The 24,651-nt window shown below is 39.2% G+C and overlaps 1 protein-coding gene across 3 annotated transcripts in view; it reads right to left on the bottom strand.

Moving 5' to 3' along the window:
• Positions 1-24,651, bottom strand: part of LOC138854636 (uncharacterized) — a 41,542-nt gene that overhangs the window by 4,372 nt on the left and 12,519 nt on the right. The window contains exons 2-3 of one of the 3 annotated variants that reach the window (XM_070098897.1): positions 20,718-20,814; positions 2,230-3,132 (exon numbers count right to left, since the gene is read on the bottom strand). The exons of 1 other annotated variant lie outside the window; for it this stretch is intronic. In XM_070098897.1, coding sequence (XP_069954998.1) covers positions 2,633-3,132; positions 20,718-20,814 — 597 coding nt within the window. In that variant the 3' untranslated portion in view covers positions 2,230-2,632. Of the gene's footprint in view, positions 1-2,229; positions 3,133-20,717; positions 20,815-24,651 lie in introns of those variants that run through there. One more of the 3 variants, XM_070098898.1, reaches the window with a different exon arrangement.

Below are 24,651 nucleotides of genomic sequence, written 5' to 3'. Positions count from 1 at the left end.
GTAGCTATGTGTCTTGAGGATCCTTGTGAAGGTAGCTATGTGTCTTGAGGATCCTTGTGAAGGTAGCTATATGTCTTGAGGATCCTTGTGAAGGTAGCTATGTGTCTTGAGGATCCTTGTGAAGGTAGCTATGTGTCTTGAGGATCCTTGTGAAGGTAGCTATGTGTCTTGAGGATCCTTGTGAAGGTAGCTCTGTGTCTTGAGGATCCTTGTGAAGGTAGCTATGTGTCTTGAGGATCCTTGTGAAGGTAGCTATGTGTCTTGAGGATCCTTGTGAAGGTAGCTATGTGTCTTGAGGATCCTTGTGAAGGTAGCTATGTGTCTTGAGGATCCTTGTGAAGGTAGCTATGTGTCTTGAGGATCCTTGTGAAGGTAGCTATGTGTCTTGAGGATCCTTGTGAAGGTAGCTATGTGTCTTGAGGATCCTTGTGAAGGTAGCTGTGTTTTGAGGATCCTCGTGAAGGTAGCTATGTGTCTTGAGGATCCTCGTGAAGATAGTTATGTGTTTTGAGGATCCTCGTGAAGATAGCTATGTGTTTTGAGGATCCTCGTGAAGATAGCTATGTGTTGTGAGGATCCTCGTGAAGGTAGCTATGTGTCTTGAAGATCCTCGTGAAGGTAGCTATGTGTTTTGAGGATCCTCGTGGAGGTAGCTATGTATCTTGAGGATCCTCGTGAAGATAGCTATGTGTTTTGGGGATCCTCGTGAAGATAGCTATGTGTTTTGAGGATCCTCGTGAAGGTAGCTATGTGTTTTGAGGATCCTCATAAAGGTAGCTATATATGTGTCTTGAGGATCCTCGTGAAGGTAGCTATTTGTTTTGAGGATCCTCGTGAAGGTAGCTATGTGTTTTGAGGATCCTCGTAAAGGTAGCTATGTGTTTTGAGGATCCTCATAAAGATAGCTATGTGTCTTGAGGGTCCTCGTGAAGATAGCTATATATCTGTCTTGAGGATCCTCGTGAAGATAGCTATATATGTGTCTTGAGGATCCTCGTGAAGATAGCTATATATGTGTCTTGAGGATCCTCGTGAAGATAGCTATATATGTGTCTTGAGGATCCTCGTGAAGATAGCTATATATGTGTCTTGAGGATCCTCGTGAAGATAGCTATATATGTGTCTTGAGGATCCTCGTGAAGATAGCTATATATGTGTCTTGAGGATCCTCGTGAAGATAGCTATATATGTCTTGAGGATCCTCGTGAAGATAGCTATATATGGGTCTTGAGGATCCTCGTGAAGATAGCTATATATGTGTCTTGAGGATCCTCGTGAAGATAGCTATATATGTGTCTTGAGGATCCTCGTGAAGATAGCTATATATGTGTCTTGAGGATCCTCGTGAAGATAGCTATATATGTGTCTTGAGGATCCTCGTGAAGATAGCTATATATGGGTCTTGAGGATCCTCGTGAAGATAGCTATATATGTGTCTTGAGGATCCTCGTGAAGATAGCTATATATGTGTCTTGAGGATCCTCGTGAAGATAGCTATATATGTGTCTTGAGGATCCTCGTGAAGATAGCTATATATCTGTCTTGAGGATCCTCGTGAAGATAGCTATATATGGGTCTTGAGGATCCTCGTGAAGATAGCTATATATGGGTCTTGAGGATCCTCGTGAAGATAGCTATATATCTGTCTTGAGGATCCTCGTGAAGATAGCTATATATGGGTCTTGAGGATCCTCGTGAAGATAGCTATATATGTGTCTTGAGGATCCTCGTGAAGATAGCTATATATGTGTCTTGAGGATCCTCGTGAAGATAGCTATATATGGGTCTTGAGGATCCTCGTGAAGATAGCTATATATGTGTCTTGAGGATCCTCGTGAAGATAGCTATATATGGGTCTTGAGGATCCTCGTGAAGATAGCTATATATGTGTCTTGAGGATCCTCGTGAAGATAGCTATATATGGGTCTTGAGGATCCTCGTGAAGATAGCTATATATAGGTCTTGAGGATCCTTGTGAAGGCAGCAAAGTCTTGTCTCACACTTCATTACTATTCAGTAATCATTTCCCTGAAACAAGGTTGTTATTTAATCATTGAACGGGTCAGAAAACATTGTTTTGTTTCCTGAAGAATAAGTCACCACCTTATTTCTCTTTTAAACAGAATTTTTAAAATTTAATGTTGTCCTTGCCAGTCTTAAAAAAAAATAGTCAAAAATTTATCTTCCCCAAAATTTCAGTCACATAAGGAAAATTAAAGAAAACATACATTACAGATTTTGAGGTTTAATAGAATTTAGAATTTAGTATAAGCATGATAATGATCTGATGATGAATGATGGCAGCGATTTCTTTTTCTTTTAAGATTTTTCACAAATTGTTTTGAGTGGGTCTTTAGACTGGGCATTCATTGTGGTCTTGGTGACCTGATGGAGTATGTTGTCACTGATCAAGACTGTGCCAAGCATACCTTGTCGTTCCGCCTCTTCTCTTGGTATAAATTTTGGTAATTGATACCGACATTTAAAAACACATGTGAGCAAACACCAGGAAGTATTTATTGGAAAACGTTTCGGTCCTGGGACCTACATCTGAGAAGGGATCAAGTCCCAGGACAGAAACTTTTCCTAATCAATGTCATAGTGTTTGCTCATGTGTCTTTTTTAAAGCGTGTTATAGGTTAGGCGAGGGTGTTATGAGTGGTGGGTGTGGTGGGTGGTGATGATGAGTGGGGTGTGTGGAGGGTGGTGGTCTGGTGGCCAAGGCCGCCTCGTAGCTTGGTAAACCGTCTTCAGATTCCACACCACCACCTCTGAGAGCATTTAGAGCATTGCCTCCATGACCATGTTGTCTGAATATAGGGTTAGAATACTCATTGTGTTGGGTTCCTCGATAGCTTTGTTGGGTGATGATAGTGATGATGTCAGTTTCCGTCGGGTGCGGCGACGATGATGATGCTGCAGGGTACGGTGGTGGTGCTTCAAGGTCCGACATCGAGGTGCTTGCATTATGACGATTCCCACCGTCCCTCGTCCATTCTCTTTGATGCACGATTACTTGCAACTCTACCTGACTCTCCGAACCCTGGTTGACCTCTTCTACATGCGCCTCCGTAGGGTTTAATACGCATGCTATAATGCCACTTGCTGCACTTACTAACAAGGCTGTGATACCTGCAGAGAAAACATCTTTTGTTAATAGTGTAATTAAGTCCAAGAAATATATGAGATAAAACGCATGACAGGTGTCCAACAGCTTGTATGACAGTCCAAGAAGTGAAAATAAATGACTTAATGAGGTGCCAAGTGTTCGTATGTATTTGTAGTAAGTAAACACAAAAGAGGTTGAGTAAAAGGGCTTTAAGCGATTACGCAGGTCATTTTACGAATAGGCTGCATGTTATCCGTTCACCACCACTCAAAAATACTATAATACCTTAAAAAGGGATTAAAGTAAACTCTCTCAGTGGTGTATATATACCATATATACACCACTTGGTGTATATATATATATATATATATATATATATATATATATATATATATATATATATATATATATATATGGAAAATACTGTATATATTTTCCAGAAATTCAGTATTCATATGTAAATAGATGGCCATACTGTATTTAATAATATTTATGTCATAGAAAACGGAAAGCCTGCGTCTGCGCAGACGGGACTCGCCATCTTGGTTTTGAATTGGATACAACGTTAATATAATGGGAAGAATTTTTCGTGCTCTAGAGGTTAAAATTGGATTGACACCTCTCAAATAGGAGGTGAAATTGTTGGATGTGCATTCCTGCATAACTTGAGATATCAGACGACTGGACAAGACAGCTCCATGAACCTCAGATAAGCTCTCTAGATTTGTGTATAATTCTGGCCAGTGTTTTCATAAATTTAGTTAGTGAGGTTTTTCTGAGTATGATACAACTTAATATCCAGTCAAATTGGTGAGTGATATTAAGATATATTTTCCTTCTGTTATGTATATGTGAATTTATATATAATAATTTTTTAATATACAGTCCACAAATTTATATATTTACCAGCATTCCTGGAGTATGTATATTTCATTTAATTAATAGGTCCAGAGCAACTTGTGGTTATGACAGTGGTAGGTATCGAAGGGGGACATTTTTGCGACCTAGGTGTCCCAAATTCCTACTTGTCTATGTAACATTGATAAATAATAATTATCTTTGTTATCATTTACTGTTATGTACATAATTAGTTACATTCAGATAAATGCAATTTTCCACATTTAATTAGCCAGTTGGTCCTTCTTGAACCGGAGGTAATTAGTGAAGTTATTAATTGGTTAATTACTTAATAATTATATGTGAAATGACAGGAGGTGGATGTTAAGTTCACAAATTTACTTAATGTGTAGTGGATTATAATTATTACAATATTAATTTGGATAAGTCAAGTGTGGCTAAAGATTATATTAATGTGTATAAGTGTATGTGTAATTGATAAGCCAAGTGTAACTAATTATATTAATGTGTATAATATTAATTTTGCTTAATGTGTAGTGGATTATAATTATTACAATATTAATTTGATAGACAATTCTGGCCAAGATTTATATCAATGTATGTGTAATTGATAAGCTCAAGTGTAGCTAACATTATTAATGTATATTTAAAATTTATATTACAGTTTTTTACATGTAATTGCTGAGCTCAAGTAGCTAGAATTTATTTAAAGGTAAGTTGTACTATTTACCTTTATAAAGTGCATAATTTAGTACATAATCAGTGTTATTAAGTTGAATTTAATACATTGCATCATGGTTGAAAATGAGGAAATTAATGTAGAAGACAAACATATGGAATATAGAGTAAAGAAAGCATCAATACAGGCTAAAAAAGTTCATGTAACCAAGGCATATAATAAATGCTTGGAATTAATGAATCAAGAAACTGTGAATACTGATGATTTAAAATTGTATTTAGATGCTTTAGGGAATAGATATGATTCATACAAATTATATTACAACAAATATGAAGGAGATTTATTAGTAAGCTGTGTAGATGAGACTGAAATAGATCTCATGATTAATAAGTATTATGAATTAGAGGAAAAGATTCTTTCTTGTAAAAGTCAGGCCTTGAATAAATTAAAATGTGTAAACCAGGCAGTTGGTCAGTCTGCTCCAACAAATAATGTCTTTGCCAAAACTCCCAGAATTGTGTTTGCCTGTGTTTAATCCTGGAGAAAATTGGGAGGAATTTTGGTCAATTTTTAAAGCAGCTGTGCATGATAGGAGTGACCTAGCCTGTGTAACTAAATTATTTTACCTCAAAGGACAGGTAAGAGGAGATGCTCACATACTCATACAAGCCTTTCCCAATGTAGATGACTCTTACAAGGAAGCAGTTGACTTGTTGAAAGTCACTTATGGTAATATAGAACAAAGTAGGTTGGATCTAGTGAAAATCATTGTTAATTGAAAATCCCGAGATCACACTTACAAAGGTTTACAGCAGTTTAGAGTTAAACTGGAGAGCACTCTCAAAACTTTAAGTAATAAATATAATCTGAAGGAATCAATCTGGTTATTGAGTGCCATGGTACAGAATAAATTAAGCTGTAAAACACTTGAATGGAGCTCGAATAAATATCACAAAGGTTATTTTGGTCTGGAGGAAATAAGACTAGGTCTACAAGAATTAATTGTTCAGTTGCAGACCAGCCAACTAACTCATTTTAAAGATGCAACACATAATAACTCTGAGGTATCTGTCAAGTTTCACAAAGGGAAAAATTATCCCAATAGTAACAATCAAAATTCATTTCCTAAAAGAAGTTACATAGGGGCATATCAAGGAGCAGGAATCAGAAATAATGATTCTCCACAAGGTAAGAAGAATAAGTACCCTCATAAGAGTAGCCCAGTTAATAAGAAACCAGTCACAGAAAAGAGAGATTGTCTTTTCTGCAAGGGTACTCATTTTTCTAAGAATTGCAATGCATACAATTCATGGAATGATAAAGTTGAAAGATTGGAGGAACTTGACAGATGTATCAGATGTTTAGGTAATCACAATGTAAAGGATTGTCATGCCAAATTAAACTTCTGTTATCAATGTCACAAAGGAAGACACCATATAGTCATGTGTAAAGGTCTATATGATAATGTTGATAATGATAATGTTGACAATCCTGACACAACAGTAGCTAATGTAAAAATTGCTGCTAATGTTAATAATGATGGTTTTGCTGAAGTAGCCTTACCTGTGTTACAGGTAAAAATTGATGATAAAAGGCATAAATCAAAAAATGTAACTGCATTATTGGACCAGGGATCCCAGCGTACTTTCATAAAACGTAAATGTCTTGATGGTATGAAAGTACAGATGGGAGATCCCACAACTTTAAAATTATCTGGTTTTCTCTCAGATAAAAGAGCTCAATTGTATGACACTGTTTATGCAACTGTCAGGTTGGGCAATGAGAAAAAACGTGTTAATGCAGTAACTGTAGATAGACTTCCAGAGAAAATATCTACAGTAGGGCTTAGTAAAGCTACAGAAAGACTCTCACATAATGTAAATTTAGCACTTTCAGGTGTAAGTGATGATTCTGTAGGCCCAATAAATATTTTGATAGGTAGTGACTATTATGCCTCCTTTGTAAAGGGTATGGTAAAGAAATGTGGTGTCACCCTTTTGAAGACTGCAGGAGACCATGTAATGTATGGTAGGATTCCTCGTAATAATAATTCACGACTAGAGGAAACTACAAATAACATAACTGCGTGTCTTACTCATGAAGTCGTGCCCCAGTATAATTCTTTCATAGAGGATGGTGTTGAGCCAGTGCATAAATTGTGGGAATTAGACAGCATTGGAATAAATGTAAATGAAGAAAGTCCAGACGATTCTTTTACTCAAGAACAATACCTGAGAGATGTAAAATTTGAATCTGGACAATACTGGGTACGACTTCCGTGGAGACTGAACCATCCAGAATTGCCCACTAATTACAGAATGGCGTATGGACAATTAAAGGCTCAGCTCCACGAATTGAGTAAGACACCAGAATTGTTAACTGCCTATAATGATATAATTGCTGAACAGTTAATTAATAAATTTATAGAAGAAGTACCTCCTGAGCAAGCCAAAATTTATAGTCACTATTTGCCACATCACGGAGTGATGAAGGATTCTAAGACCACTCCTTTGAGGATTGTATTTAATTGTAGTGCCAGGAGTAACAAAAATGTACCTAGTTTAAATGACTGTTTGATTACAGGTCCGTCGTTGACAGAAAAATTAGGAGATATCTTATTAAATTTCAGGATGAAAAATTATGCCTTTACGGCTGACATAAGTAAAGCTTTCATAAGAGTGGGTTTACAAGAGGCTGACCGGGATTGTACCCGCTTCTTATGGCCTGAGAATCCTAGTGACCCACTTAGCCCTCTGAAAACCTTTCGCTTTAGGAGCGTATTATTTGGTGCTACATCCAGTCCATTCCTACTTCAAGCGACAATAAATGCACACCTTAAATGTACGGGAAGTCCATTGAGTAAAGCAATGAGCAAACAATTTTATGTGGACAATTTCCTGGGTGTGACGTCAACTGAAGAGGAACTGTTAATGACTTATGGAGAGGCTAATAAAATAATGCAAAGTGCAAATATGCCTCTGAGAGAATGGAATAGTAATTCGTCCAAATTGAAGGACAAAATAAGTAAAGATTACCCTGGAGATGAAGTGCCAAAATGTAGTAATGTATTGGGTTTAGCTTGGTTTACTGAGAGAGATTTGTTAATGTTAAAACCTAATAATTACAGTATGCCTAATAAATTAACTAAGAGAGTTTTGCTTGCTGAAGTTTCCAAATGTTTTGATCCACTAGGTTTAGTGTCACCCCTTACTATAAGAGGGAAATTATTAATTCAGGAAGCATGGAAACTTAAATGTGCTTGGGATGAAATTCTACCTGAGGAATTCATTAACAGGTGGGATAAATTAATTGGTGATTATGAAAAAAATCCAATGTTGGAGTTCCCATGCCAGGTGGCCAATCCAAATGGGAAAAATGTACTCCACATTTATTGTGATGCTTCAAAATTGGCATATGGAGCAGTTGCTTATCTTCAATGTAATAGTGTTATTTCTCTTGTTATGTCTAAGGCTAAAGTGTCTCCAATTAAATCACGTACCTTACCTCAGTTGGAATTAACAGCCATTTATGTAGGTGTCAAATTAGCTAATTATATAAGAAATAAGTTGCAGGAGATAAATATTAGCGACACTGTAATTTGGTCTGATAATTAGGTATCCTTACAATGGATTCATAATGGAAACAGTAAAATTGTGTACGTACAAAACAGAGTCGCTGAAATTAATCAGATGCAAGAGAAGTATAATAGTTTGGGTCAGCATATGTTAACATTTAATCATATACCTGGTGAGGAGAATCCAGCTGATTTCTTGTCTCAAGGTTTACCTTATGCTAAATTTGTAAATGCTGTATCATGGTTTAAAGGACCGAGCTGGTTGGTAAATAAAGCTAATTGGCCTGTACAAAAGGCGTATATTGCTCCTGTTGTAATTACTGTGACCACCGCTCCAATAGTTTGTCCTCCCTTAGCCATTGACATAAATAGATATTCTTCTTTACCCAAACTAATCAATGTAACTAAGTTGGTGTTTAAATTTCTAAACAAGATAAATATTTCATATAAGTTTTCACATCCTCTTGAATATTGGATAAAGAGGGTACAGGAGGAAATCTATGGAAATGAGATTAAATTGATGATGGAAAGAAAAATTGTGAAAGGTTCTATAATAGAGAAATTGGGGCTGTATTTAGAGAACAATGTAATTAGGTGCAGAGTAGGTTACAAAATGCTGAATTGGGTGATTATGCTAAACTCCCTATCTTACTGCCCAAAACTCATCATCTAACAAATTTGATTGTTCTAAATGCCCATAAAAATGTAATGCATGGTGGGGTACAAGATACCTTAAATTGTATTAGGGAAACTTTCCGGATTCCACAAGGATGGCAAAGTGTAAAAAGGGTGATTAAATCTTGTGTAATATGTCGCCGTGTGGATGCCAGATCCTATATGTACCCAGGTCCTCCACCATTGCCAAAGGAGGGTGTACAGTTAGTGAAACCATTTGATGTAACAGGTGTAGACTATAGTGGTCCAATAATTTTAACAGGTACATCAAATGGTGTTCCACTGAAAGTGTATGCTTGTTTGTTTACCTGTACTGCTACTAGGGCAGTTCATTTAGAAGTGGCACAGGACTTGTCTGCAGAACAGTTTATACAGCTGTTTCAAAAATTTGCAGCTAGGAGATCCTGTCTGAGGTTGATGATTTCGGATAATGCCACAAATTTTGTAGCAGGTGCTCAACACTTGATAGAATTAAATAATAGTAATGATGTTCAATCTCTGTTAACCCAGCGAGGGTGTACCTGGAAATTTATTACTCCTAGCGCCCCTTGGCAGGGGGGGCTGTACGAAAGACTGATAGGCACAGTAAAGAGGTGTCTCCGCAAAGTACTACACTGGAAGAGAATTAATTTGGAAGAATTCCGTGCAGTGTTAGTGGAGGCAGAAAATCGTATAAATAATAGGTTTCTCTCGTACATGAGTGATACACCTGATGCAGATGTATTAACACCTTCTCACCTAATATGTGGAAGGAAATTGGAAGCTGCCCCTGTCTATAGAGATAATCCGGAAGAAAGCGATGAAGATTACAATGATGCGGCAGTGTTGTGTAATAAATTTAAAATGTTAAATAAAGTAATTGATCATTGGTCTAATATGTGGCATAAGGAATATCTTCTTTCACTACGTGAACACTTTTATGGTGCGACAGAGGCAGTAAATCAACAGACCATTCAACCAGGTGACATTGTGTTAATTGACACTGAACAACATTGAACATTGTGGCCTCTAGGCAAAGTATTGACATTGTACCCAGATACACAAGGTGTTGTCAGGAATGTCAAAGTGTTGTGTCATGGCCAGGAAAGTTTACGCACAATTAATAAATTGATTCCCTTGGAATTAGGTGTTCAATCAAACATAAACGAAAATCTGAGGGAAAGTGACACAAGTGATATGGAAGATAACGCAGACCAAGTGATGCCAGAAGATGAAATCGTAGTAAGACCTACTAGGAGAACAGCCACTCAAGCCAGAACTGGCTGGAATCATCTCCTAAAGGAAGGAGTAATTTGAGTCATTTAGCAACGAACTCCGGCCGGCCGCAGTGTGGAAAATACTGTATACATTTTCCAGAAATTCAGTATTTATATGTAAATAGATGGCCATACTGTATTTAATAATATTTATGTCATAGAAAACGGAAAGCCTACGTCTGCGCAGACGGGACTCGCCATCTTGGTTTTGAATTGGATACAACGTTAATATAATGGGAAGAATTTTTCGTGCTCTAGAGGTTAAAATTGGATTGACACCTCAAATAGGAGGCAAAATTGTTGGATGTGCATTCCTGCATAACTTGAGATATCAGACGACTGGACAAGACAGCTCCATGAACCTCAGATAAGCTCTCTAGATTTGTGTATAATTCTGGCCAGTGTTTTCATAAATTTAGTTAGTGAGGTTTTTCTGAGTATGATACAACTTAATATCCAGTCAAATTGGTGAGTGATATTAAGATATATTTTCCTTCTGTTATGTATATGTGAATTTATATATAATAATTTTTTAATATACAGTCCACAAATTTATATATTTACCAGCATTCCTGGAGTATGTATATTTCATTTAATTAATAGGTCCAGAGCAACTCGTGATTATGACAGTCGTAGGTATCGAAGGGGGACATTTTTGCGACCTAGGTGTCCCAAATTCCTACTTGTCTATGTAACATTGATAAATAATAATTATCTTTGTTATCATTTACTCTTATGTACATAATTAGTTACATTCAGACAAATGCAATTTTCCACAATATATATATATATATATATATATATATATATATATATATATATATATATATATATATATATATATATATATATATATATTAATTTTACCTGTGTCACTCTAAAGCTGCAGTACTTTATTATTATTATTATTATTATTATTATTATTATTATTATTATTATTATTATTATTATTATTATTATTATCACACTGGCCGGTTCCCACCAAGGCAGGGTGGCCCAAAAAAGAAAAACTTTCACCATCATTCACTCCATCACTGTCTTGCCAGAAGGGTGCTTTACACTACAGTTTTTAAACTGCAACATTAACACCCCTCCTTCAGAGTGCAGACACTGTACTTCCCATCTCCAGGACTCAAGTCCGGCCTGCCGGTTTCCCTGAATCCCTTCATAAATGTTACTTTGCTCACACTGTGTGGCATGCAAAGAGTACGTAACCTTTATTCGGCGCATGGACACACCCTCATTTACAGGCTATCTCCCCCAACCAGCGAACCAGGTTGCTAAGAGTTGATGATGGGGCCCCATCGTTCAACTAGTGACCAGGTTCTAGCCAATAAGAAGGTGGGATTGACAATCGCAGAGGTTATGTGGATACCGCTCTCCTGTCTGCCCTTGTCATTCCCACTCTAGAGCTGGTTGAAGCACGGTCTGCTATCTTGTGGCTTCTATTTCTGCCTTGCTTACCGTGGAGTGCACTATATTTATCACTGTACATAGTGTACATATTGCTGTTATAATTGGTGAAGGATAATATAAGTCTAAACTTTTTCTACTGTGTTTATTTGCTCCCATTACACCTGGGATAACAGGCCATTTGAAATCCTAGGTTGTAATATGGGTAGCCTGTCCGAGAGCTGGACTTAGAGAAACGGTTGAGCTTAGGGTGAAGCTTGTAGCAGGAACATTGTGTAGCTTGCTGTTTCGCTTCGCTTTACAAATTTTGCGTGTCAGTTGCTTATGATCAGCCTTGCTATTGTGTGATCGTTCAACAGCTCGCTACTAGCTTGTTCAGTGTGCTCGCTTCGCTACGGTCAATCTTGTGTGCAGTCGGCTTTGCTTGTATGCGTATTCTGCAATCGTACTGTGCATAGCTAAGCGTGTTCTGCAAATTAACGTGTTACGTTGGGGTATTCGTACTGTGCATAGCGAATAACTTATGCCACCTAGACGAGTCAGACGCCTGGTGTCGGCATATACTTTGCATAACCTACCTAAATTGTCCCTACAGCGTTGTTGGCAAATTGCTCGTTCCATTGGCATTCCCTATAAACGCACTCTTACAGCTGCGCAACTGCGTTCACTTATTGCTGACATACTTATTGAAGAAGAGATGGCACATCAGACTCCTCCCTCTACGGGAGCTAGGGCAAAAACTACTATGTTCTCGCAGGAGGAAGATGATACACCTACGGAGCAAAATGGTCAGTATAGTGCACATGGGTTGTCTCAGGGTGAATCAGCGTCGTTGGCACTTCAGCTGGCAAAAATCAATCTTGAGCAAACTAGGGAACAGAGAGCATTCGCAAGGGAAGAATTTGATAGGGAAAGAGAAAGGAGGCAGTTTTCGCATTCTGTAAACGATTTCAGTTTACAAAAAGCAGTACAGCTTGTTCCCCGCTTCAATGAGGCCGAACCAGAGCAATTTTTCGAAAGCTTCGAAAATCAGGCTCGAGCCTTGAGGTGGCCGGAACAGCACTGGGCAGCGTTGGTTCATACAGCATTATTGGGTAAGGCACAGGAATTTACGTCGGTATTAACTGACGCTGAATTCTCTGATTATCAAGTAGTGAAGACCACAGTGTTGGGAGCATATACATGTATCCCAGCTAAATATCGTAAGACCTTCAAATTGAACAGGCGGCAGCTTGGTCAATCCCTGGTGGACTTTGTGAGACAGCAAACCAAAGCTTTTACCAGCTGGTATAAAGCGAGTGGTGTCTCTAACTTTGAGGAGCTGGTGCAGCTTATTCTGATTGATAACCTGCTGGAGTCTGTGGGACCAGAGGTTCGTGTCTTTCTGCAGGATCGTGACTTAACCACTGCATTGGAGGCGGCCAGGTTGGCTGATACCTTCGAAACGAACCGCTCCTTGTCCGAGCGGTCCCGTCTCTCTTTTCAACAGTCTGGCGTGAGCAGAGATCGACAACATTGGAGAATGAAGTGCCAGCCGGAGGGAGAGCGTCTACGACATCCAACCAAGTCACCTGGTGAGCCACGCTTCTCAACATATGGTCCCCCTGCGGAGAGGCAAACTACTTATGGAGCATCTCGACAACAATATCCAGAGAGGCACCAGCCAGAACGACACCACTTGCAACGTCATCAGGGAGTAAAGGGCAAGCCTGTCGTCTGCTTCAGGTGTAATAAAGTAGGTCATATCAGTTCCAACTGCCCCCAAAAACCTCAACCCATCGGGAAAATCTCTAATATCCCTAGTAACATGTCCCCTAGAGAAGTAGAAAAAGGTATGGCCCCTTATTATTGCGAAAGTCTTATTTCCCTTCAGGAAAACTCAGAACCAACTAAAGTAAATACCTTTAGAGATACTGGAGCATATTGCTCACTTGTCAGAGAAGGAATATTACCCCTTTCAGAGAATACTTCCTTGAATTCCTCAGTTTTATTGGAAGCTTACGGAGGAGCTATATATTCAGTTCCTTTGCATAAAATTTATGTACAGTGCAAATATTACACTGGGTACTTGACTGTAGGTATCTCAAAAGGATTTCCCATGAAAAATGCCATGTTATTACTGGGTAATAACATTACTACTGTTACTTCGTGTCCTGAACCTATAATGATTAATGCTTCTCCAGTGTTGGCCATAACTCGGGCAACATCCCAAGGGTTGTCTGGGGAGAATGTTGACCTATCCTTGGACGACTCCGATCTCGGAATAGCCACGTTGTTTTATGAGACACACCGGCCGGAGTCTCGTAAATCAAGTGAACAGACCCCGATCAAGCCTTCCTATTCCCAGGTTGCAGGATTGCCAGATGTCTCTGTTTCCATGCCCGAGGGACTGTCCTTCCGGGAGGAACAACGTAAGGACCCTTCGTTAAAATTCACTTTTGAGGCAGCCATGGGTAAATCCTCTTTGGGTCATCCAGTCAAGTATGAAGTTAAAAATGATTATTTGGTATGCACTGAGACTGGTAAGGAGACAGAGGGCCGGCAATTATACGACAGGTTAGTGGTTCCAACCAAGTATAGACCTCAGATATTAAATATAGCTCATAATACGTCATCAGGAGGTCACTTAGGAATTACAAAAACCTTGTATAGAATCACAAAAGAATTTTATTGGCCAACATTAAAGAAAGATGTGAAGAATCATATTAGGTGTTGCCGAGAATGTCAGCAAGTTGGAAAACCTGGACATTCTATTAAACCTGCACCTCTCCAACCCATACCTGCTGATGGAGAACCTTTTGCAGATTTAATTATAGATTGTGTAGGTCCACTACCTAAGTCAAAGTCTGGAAATCAGTATTTATTTACAATTATGGATAAAGTAACCAGATATCCTGAAGCGATCCCAATGCGTAGTATCAATACTAAAGCTATTCTCAAAGCTTTAACAAAATTCATTTCTTGTTTTGGCATTCCTAAAACTATACAAAGTGATCAAGGTACTAACTTCACTGCCAAAGCATTTAGGGAAGTATTAACTAGGTTAGGGATAATTCACAACTTATCCACTGCCTATCACCCTCAGTCCCAAGGCGCCTTGGAAAGATTCCACCAAACATTAAAAACAATGATGAGAAGTTTTTGCATGCACTTTCCGACAGATTGGGATGAATCTCTACCGTTGTTGCTGTTCTCAGTACGAGAGACGGTGCAAGAGTCTACAGGGTATAGTCCGTTTGAGCTGATCTTTGGGCACAATGTACGAGGTCCTCTTCGGGTGCTCAAAGAAGGATGGATGGGAGAAGACGTAAGCTCAGCACTCTACAACCCGTCTTCAAGGTTGCAGGTGGCACGTGAGTTAGCCACGGCTAACCTAAAGATAGCTCAAAGTAAGATGAAACAGAGGTATGACAAAAGTGCACAATTCCGCTCCTTCCATCCAGGAGACAAGGTGTTGGTGCAGGAACCTATACCTGGCCACACCTTGAAAGCTAGATTTACGGGACCTATGCAGATAGTAAGTAGATTATCTGATTTAAATTATGTGGTAGCTCCCATTGATAAGACCTCAAAAACAAAAACTTACCACATTAATCAAATCAAGGCCTTTCATACACCAGATAAAGTCCCAGTAATGACTCTGTCCTCTACCTCTGAGGACGACTCTGACTCTTTGCACTCTATCTCTGAAATTAATACTAAACTTTCAAATTCTGTCCTCCTCAAGGATCCTAGCCCGTTAATGGATGGATTATCTGAAATACAAGCAACCAATTTAACTGAGCTTCTACAGTCATATCCTAATATTTTTTCGGATGTGCCGAAAAAATGTACGTTAGGTTACCATGATGTAGATGTGGGAAAATCTAAACCAATTAAACTCTCCCCCTACAGAGCTAATCCTGAAAAGCAAAGGCTACTTCAGCAGGAAGTAGACTTCTTGTTAGAACATGGTTTAGTGGAGGAGTCATCTAGTCCATGGGCTTCACCGTGCATCCTAGTAAAGAAGGCTGATGGAGGGTTTCGTATGTGCACAGACTACCGTAAAGTGAACGAGGTCACAATTACAGATGCTTACCCTCTTCCTCGTCTGGATGACGTAATTGACTTTGTGGGTAAGGCTACTTTTGTGTCCAAATTAGATCTCCTTAAAGGTTACTATCAGGTACCTTTGACAGATAAGGCGAAGGAAATCTCTGCCTTCGTAATTCCAGGAGGTCATTATCAGTATACAGTTACCCCCTTCGGAATGAAAAATTCCCCCTCTTCATTCCAGAAACTCATCCATCAGGCTATTAAAGGACTTGAAGGCACGGCAGCATACCTAGATGATATTGTTGTGGTGTCTGATACTTGGGATCAACACCTACTTAGACTTAAAGCTCTGTTTGAGACCTTTAAGAATTCCCAATTAACAGTTAATTTGTCTAAATCTTCCTTTGGCCAGGCCACTATCACTTTTCTAGGCCATGAAGTAGGTAGTGGTAATGTTGCACCTAAACTTGCTAAAGTTCTTTCGATTAAAGATTATCCAGTTCCTCATGATAGGAAATCTCTTCAACGTTTCCTAGGCATGATAGGATTTTACAGAAGATTCTGTAAGAATTTCTCAGATATTGTAGCCCCTCTTACCTCTCTTACCAGTCATAAAGTTCCCTTTAATTGGACGTCAGATTGTAACACTGCTTTTAATAAAGCAAAAAGATTATTGTGCTCTGCACCCATTCTCCTGTCTCCAGACTTCTCCAAACCTTTTTCATTACAGGTTGATGCTTGTGAGTCTGGGGTTGGGGCGGTACTATTACAAATCGGGAACAAGGAGTTGCAGCCTGTAGCATACTTTTCAGCTAAGTTCCAGCCACATCAGAGAGCTTACTCTACCATTGAAAAAGAAGCCCTCGCGCTGGTAATGGCTTTGGAGCATTTCGATGTTTATGTGGGCCAGACATCGCAGGTGGTCACAGTCTACAGTGATCACAACCCGTTAGTCTATCTCCAAGCCATGAAGAATCACAACACAAGGCTTATGCGTTGGACGCTCAGGCTGCAGCCCTATAACTTCAAAATTCGTTACATTGCCGGCAAAGAAAATGTGTTGGCAGACTCTTTGTCAAGAGTCTAGTTTAATATTTTATTTAGGTTAGGATGTATTTGTGGTAACCCCCCTTTCAAGCTCTTTTTTTTATCCCCTGATGTGGGGGTTTTTTTTAGTGAGGGGATACGGGCTACCGTCCGCTTGTATCTTGGACCTATGTTGGCTTATCTGACTGCTGTCTCACTCTGAGTTTAGGGTTTGGCTTTCAGGCACTAGGAAAGCTGAGCTCTATCTAAGAGTTGGATGGTGGAGAGGATAGGCGGTCCCATTATTTTGTGCCATGGCGGCACGGTTACCACTGGGAGGTGGCAGCCTAATCCTGAGCCTTCTCGGGGGTGGGGGTGTGGCATGCAAAGAGTACGTAACCTTTATTCGGCGCATGGACACACCCTCATTTACAGGCTATCTCCCCCAACCAGCGAACCAGGTTGCTAAGAGTTGATGATGGGGCCCCATCGTTCAACTAGTGACCAGGTTCTAGCCAATAAGAAGGTGGGATTGACAATCGCAGAGGTTATGTGGATACCGCTCTCCTGTCTGCCCTTGTCATTCCCACTCTAGAGCTGGTTGAAGCACGGTCTGCTATCTTGTGGCTTCTATTTCTGCCTTGCTTACCGTGGAGTGCACTATATTTATCACTGTACATAGTGTACATATTGCTGTTATAATTGGTGAAGGATAATATAAGTCTAAACTTTTTCTACTGTGTTTATTTGCTCCCATTACACCTGGGATAACAGGCCATTTGAAATCCTAGGTTGTAATACACTCCAACAGCACGTCAAGTATTAAAAACCATTTGTCTCCATTCACTCCTATCAAACACGCTCACACATGCCTGCTGGAAGTCCAAGCCCCTCGCACACAAAACCTCCTTTACCCCCTCCCTCCAACCTTTCCTAGGCCGACCCCTACCCCGCCTTCCTTCCGCTACAGACTGATACACTCTTGAAGCCATTCTGTTTCGCTCCATTCTCTCTACATGTCCGAACCACCTCAACAACCCTCCCTCAGCCCTCTGGACAATAGTTTTGGTAATACCGCACCTCCTCCTAACTTCCAAGCTACGAATTCTCTGCATTATATTCACACCACACATTGCCCTCAGACATGACATCTCCACTGCCTCCAGCCTTCTCCTCGCTGCAACATTCATCACCCATGCTTCACACCCATATAAGAGCGTTGGTAAAACTATACTCTCATACATTTCCCTCTTTGCCTCCAAGGACAAAGTTCTTTGTCTCCACAGACTCCTAAGTGCACCACTCACCCTTTTCCCCTCATCAATTCTATGATTCACCTCATCTTTCATAGACCCATCCGCTGACACGTCCACTCCCAAATATCTGAATACATTCACCTCCTCCATACCCTCTCTCTCCAATCTGATATCCAATCTTTCATCACCTAATCTTTTTGTTATCCTCATAACCTTACTCTTTCCTGTATTCACTTTTAATTTTCTTCTTTTGCATACCCTACTAAATTCATCCACCAATCTCTGCAACTTCTCTTCAGAATCTCCAAAGAGTACAGTGTCATCAGCAAAGAGCAACTGTGACAACTCCCACTCTATGTGTGATTCTTTATCTTTTAACTCCACGCCTCTTGCCAAGACCCTCGCATTTACTACTCTTACAACCCCATCTATAAATATATTAAACAACCACGGTGGCATCACACATCCTTGTCTAAGGCCTACTTTTACTGGGAAATAATTTCCCTCTTTCCTACATACTCTAACTTGAGCCTCACTATCCTCGTAAAAACTCTTCACTGCTTTCAGTAACCTACCTCCTACACCATACACCTGCAACATCTGCCACATTGCCCCCCTATCCACCCTGTCATACGCCTTTTCCAAATCCATAAATGCCACAAAGACCTATTTAGCCTTATCTAAATACTGTTCACTTATGTGTTTCACTGTAAACACCTGGTCCACACACCCCCTACCTTTCCTAAAGCCTCCTTGTTCATCTGCTATCCTATTCTCCTTCTTACTCTTAATTCTTTCAATAATAACTCTACCATACACTTTACCAGGTACACTCAACAAACTTATCCCCCTATAATTTTTGCACTCTCTTTTGTCCCCTTTGCCTTTATACAAAGGAACTATGCATGCTCTTTGCCAATCCCTAGGTACCTTACCCTCTTCCATACATTTATTAAATAATTGCATCAACCACTCCAAAACTATATCCCCACCTGCTTTTAGCATTTCTATCTTTATCCCATCAATCCCGGCTGCCTTACCCACTTTCATTTTACCTACTGCCTCACGAACTTCCCCCACACTCACAACTGGCTCTTCCTCACTCCTACAAGATGTTATTCCTCCTTGCCTATATACGAAATCACAGCTTCCCTATCTTCATCAACATTTAACAATTCCTCAAAATATTCCCTCCATCTTCCCAGTACCTCTAACTCTGCATTTAATAACTCTCCTCTCCTATTTTTAACTGACAAATCCATTTGTTTTCTAGGCTTCCTTAACTTGTTAATGTCACTCCAAAACTTTTTCTTATTTTCAACAAAATTTGTTGATAACATCTCACACACTCTCTCATTTGCTCTCTTTTTACATTGCTTCACCACTCTCTTAACCTCTCTCTTTTTCTCCATATACTCTTCCCTCCTTGCATCACTTCTACTTTGTAAAAACTTCTCATATGCTAACTTTTTCTCCCTTACTACTCTCTTTACATCATCATTCCACCAATCGCTCCTCTTCCCTCCCGCACCAACTTTCCTGTAACCACAAACTTCTGCTGAACTCTCCAACACTACATTTTTAAACCTACCCCACACCTCTTCGACCCCATTGCCTATGCTCTCATTAGCCCATCTATCCTCCAATAGCTGTTTATATCTTACCCTAACTGCCTCCTCTTTTAGTTTATAAACCTTCACCTCTCTCTTCCCTGATGCTTCTATTCTCCTTGTATCCCATCTACCTTTTACTCTCAGTGTAGCTACAACTAAAAAGTGATCTGATACATCTGTGGCCCCTCTATAAACATGTACATCCTGAAGTCTACTCAACAGTCTTTTGTCTACCAATACATACTCCAACAAACTACTGTCATTTCGCCCTACATCATATCTTGTATACTTATTTATCCTCTTTTTCCTAAAATATGTATTACCTATAACAAACCCCTTTCTATACAAAGTTCAATCAAAGGGCTCCCATTATCATTTACACCTGGCACCCCAAACTTACCTACCACACCCTCTCTAAAAGTTTCTCCTATTTTAGCATTCAGGTCCCCTACCACAATTACTCTCTTACTTGGTTCAAAGGCTCCTATACATTCACTTAACATCTCCCAAAATCTCTCTCTCTCTCCTCTACATTCCTGTCTTCTCCAGGTGCATACACGCTAATTATGACCCACTTTTCGTATCCAACCTTTACTTTAATCCACATAATTCTTGAATTTACACATTCATATTCTCTTTTCTCCTTCCATAACTGACCCTTCAACATTACTGCTACCCCTTCCTTTGCTCTAACTCTCTCAGATACTCCAGATTTAATCCCATTTATTTCCCCCCACCGAAACTCCCCTACCCCCTTCAGCTTTGTTTCGCTTAGGGCCAGGACATCCAACTTCTTTTCATTCATAACATCAGCAATCATCTGTTTCTTGTCATCCGCACTACATCCACGCACATTCAAGAATCCCAGTTTTATAAAGTTTTTCTTCTTCTCTTTATTATTATTATTTTATTATTATTATATCCACCAGAGTGGGTGGAGGCTCGATCCGCCGTCCAATAGACAACGCTGTTTCTCATTATTCTTCAAGTTAGTTGCAATTGTACAGAATGAGAATGGAGTAACGCACAAGAAACTGAAATACCCGAGTGATTACGTGTGTTCTGAAGACTTGTCTGTTTACATGCGAAAACTCGTGAGTATTTCCACTCGTTTAGTTTTCCATTGTAATGTTTTTTCACTAATATTTCATTGTTCACAGTAACATCATCCCCCATCCCCATCAGTTAAGAAATGTAAATGAAAATACAGTAACTCAACCTACCTGTAAACACCGCTAGTTTGGATTCACCGGTCAGACAGAGGATGAGGGTAGAGATTAGACAGAGAAATGCAACACATGCAGTGATTGCCACGGCCTTCTGCAACACCAGATACATTTAGTATAATTCTGCAGCACCAGGTACACTTAGCATAATTCTGCAACCCAGGTACACTTAGTATAATTCGCAACACAAGGTACACTTAGCATAATTCTGCAACCCCAGGTACATTTAGTATAATTCTGCAACACCAGGTACACTTAGTATAATTCTGCAACACCAGGTACACTTAGTATAATTCTGCAACACCAGGTACACTTAGTATAATTCTGCAACACCAGGTACACTTAGTATAATTCTGCAACACCAGGTACACTTAGTATAATTCTGCAACACCAGGTACACTTAGTATAATTCTGCAACACCAGTACACTTAGTATAATTCTGCAACACCAGGTACACTTAGTATAATTCTGCAACACCAGGTACACTTCGTATAATTCTGCAACACCAGGTACACTTAGTATAATTCGGCAACACCAGGTACACTTAGTATAATTCTGCAACACCAGGTACACTTAGTATAATTCTGCAACACCAGGTACACTTAGTATAATTCTGCAACACCAGGTACACTTAGTATAATTCTGCAACACCAGGTACACTTAGTATAATTCTGCAACACCAGGTACACTTAGTATAATTCTGCAACACCAGGTACACTTAGTATAATTCTGCAACACCAGGTACACTTAGTATAATTCTGCAACACCAGGTACACTTAGTATAATTCTGCAACACCAGGTACACTTAGTATAATTCTGCAATACCAGGTACACTTAGTATAATTCTGCAACACCAGTACACTTAATATAATTCTGCAACACCAGGTACACTTAGTATAATTCTGCAACACCAGTACACTTAGTATAATTCTGCAACACCAACACTTAGTATAATTCTGCAACACCAGGTACACTTAGTATAATTCTGCAACACCAGGTACACTTAGTATAATTCTGCAACACCAGGTACACTTAGTATAATTCTGCAACACCAGGTACACTTAGTATAATTCTGCAACACCAGGTACACTTAGTATAATTCTGCAACACCATGTACACTTAGTATAATTCTGCAACACCAGGTACACTTAGTATAATTCTGCAACACCAGGTACACTTAGTATAATTCTGCACCCCGAGGTACACTTAGTATAATTCTGCAACACCAGGTACACTTAGTATAATTCTGCAACACCAGGTACACTTAGTATAATTCTGCAACACCAGGTACACTTAGTATAATTCTGCAACACCAGGTACACTTAGTATAATTCTGCAACACCAGATACACTTAGTATAATTCTGCAACACCAGATACACTTAGTATAATTCTGCAGGTACACTTAGTATAATTCTGCAACACCATGTACACTTAGTATAATTCTGCAACACCAGGTACACTTAGTATAATTCTAGTACACTTAGTATAATTCTGCAACACCAGGTACACTTAGTATAATTCTGCAACACCATACTTAGTATATTTCTGCAACACCATGTACACTTAGTATAATTCTGCAACACCAGGTACACTTAGTATAATTCTGCAACACCAGGTACACTTAGTATAATTCTGCAACACCAGGTACACTTAGTATAATTCTGCAACACCAGGTACACTTAGTATAATTCTGCAACACCATGTACACTTAGTATAATTCTGCAACACCAGGTACACTTAGTATAATAATTCTGCAACACCAGGTACCTTAGTATAAGGTACACTTAGTATAATTCTGCAACACCAGGTACGCTTAGCATAATTCTGCAACACCAGATACACTTAGTATAATTCTGCAACACCAGGTACACTTAGTATAATTATGCAACACCAGGTACACTTAGTATAATTCTGCAACACCAGGTACACTTAGTATAATTCTGGTACACTTAGTATAATTCTGCAACACCAGGTACACTTAGTATAATTCTACAACACCAGGTACACTTAGTATAATTCTGCAACACCAGGTACACTTAGTATAATTCTGCAACACCAGTACACTTAGTATAATTCTGTATAATTCTGCAACACCAGGTACACTTAGTATAATTCTGCAACACCAGGTACACTTAGTATAATTCTGCAACACCATGTACACTTAGTATAATTCTGCAACACCAGGTACACTTAGTATAATTCTGCAACACCAGGTACACTTAGTATAATTCTGCAACACCATGTACACTTAGTATAATTCTGCAACACCAGGTACACTTAGTATAATTCTGCAACACCAGTACACTTAGTATAATTCTGCAACACCATGTACACTTAGTATAATTCTGCAACACCAGGTACACTTAGTATAATTCTGCAACACCAGGTACACTTAGTATAATTCTGCAACACCAGGTACACTTAGTATAATTCTGCAACACCATGTACACTTAGTATAATTCTGCAACACCAGGTACACTTAGTATAATTCTGCAACACCAGGTACACTTAGTATAATTCTGCAACACCAGGTACACTTAGTATAATTCTGCAACACCAGGTACACTTCGCTTAGTATAATTCTGCAACACCAGGTACACTTAGTATAATTCTGCAACACCAGGTACACTTAGTATAATTCTGCAACACCAGATACACTTAGTATAATTCTGCAACACCAGATACACTTAGTATAATTCTGCAACACCAGGTACGCTTAGCATAATTCTGCAACACCAGATACACTTAGTATAATTCTGCAACACCAGGTACACTTAGTATAATTATGCAACACCAGGTACACTTAGTATAATTCTGCAACACCAGGTACACTTAGTATAATTCTGCAACACCAGGTACACTTAGTATAATTCTGCAACACCAGGTACACTTAGTATAATTCTGCAACACCAGGTACACTTAGTATAATTCTGCAACACCAGGTACACTTAGTATAATTCTGCAACACCAGGTACACTTAGTATAATTCTGCAACACCAGGTACACTTAGTATAATTCTGCAACACCAGGTACACTTAGTATAATTCTGCAACACCAGGTACACTTAGTATAATTCTGCAACACCAGGTACACTTAGTATAATTCTGCAACACCAGGTACACTTAGTATAATTCTGCAACACCAGGTACACTTAGTATAATTCTGCAACACCAGGTACACTTAGTATAATTCTGCAACACCAGGTACACTTAGTATAATTCTGCAACACCAGGTGCAACACCAGGTACACTTAGTATAATTCTGCAACACCAGGTACACTTAGTATAATTCTGCAACACCAGGTACACTTAGTATAATTCTGCAACACCAGGTACACTTAGTATAATTCTGCAACACCAGGTACACTTAGTATAATTCTGCAACACCAGGTACACTTAGTATAATTCTGCAACACCAGGTACACTTAGTATAATTCTGCAACACCAGGTACACTTAGTATAATTCTGCAACACCAGGTACACTTAGTATAATTCTGCAACACCAGGTACACTTAGTATAATTCTGCAACACCAGGTACACTTAGTATAATTCTGCAACACCAGGTACACTTAGTATAATTCTGCAACACCAGGTACACTTAGTATAATTCTGCAACACCAGGTACACTTAGTATAATTCTGCAACACCAGGTACACTTAGTATAATTCTGCAACACCAGGTACACTTAGTATAATTCTGCAACACCAGGTACACTTAGTATAATTCTGCAACACCAGGTACACTTAGTATAATTCTGCAACACCATGTACACTTAGTATAATTCTGCAACACCAGGTACACTTAGTATAATTCTGCAACACCAGGTACACTTAGTATAATTCTGCAACACCAGGTACACTTAGTATAATTCTGCAACACCAGGTACACTTAGTATAATTCTGCAACACCAGGTACACTTAGTATAATTCT

This window comes from Cherax quadricarinatus, chromosome 65 (genome assembly GCF_038502225.1).
Source record: "Cherax quadricarinatus isolate ZL_2023a chromosome 65, ASM3850222v1, whole genome shotgun sequence".
In the NCBI taxonomy this organism is placed as follows: Eukaryota; Metazoa; Arthropoda; class Malacostraca; order Decapoda; family Parastacidae; genus Cherax; species Cherax quadricarinatus.
The sequence above is the reverse complement of the archived record's forward strand: the minus strand, read 5'-3'. Positions and strand labels throughout refer to the sequence as shown.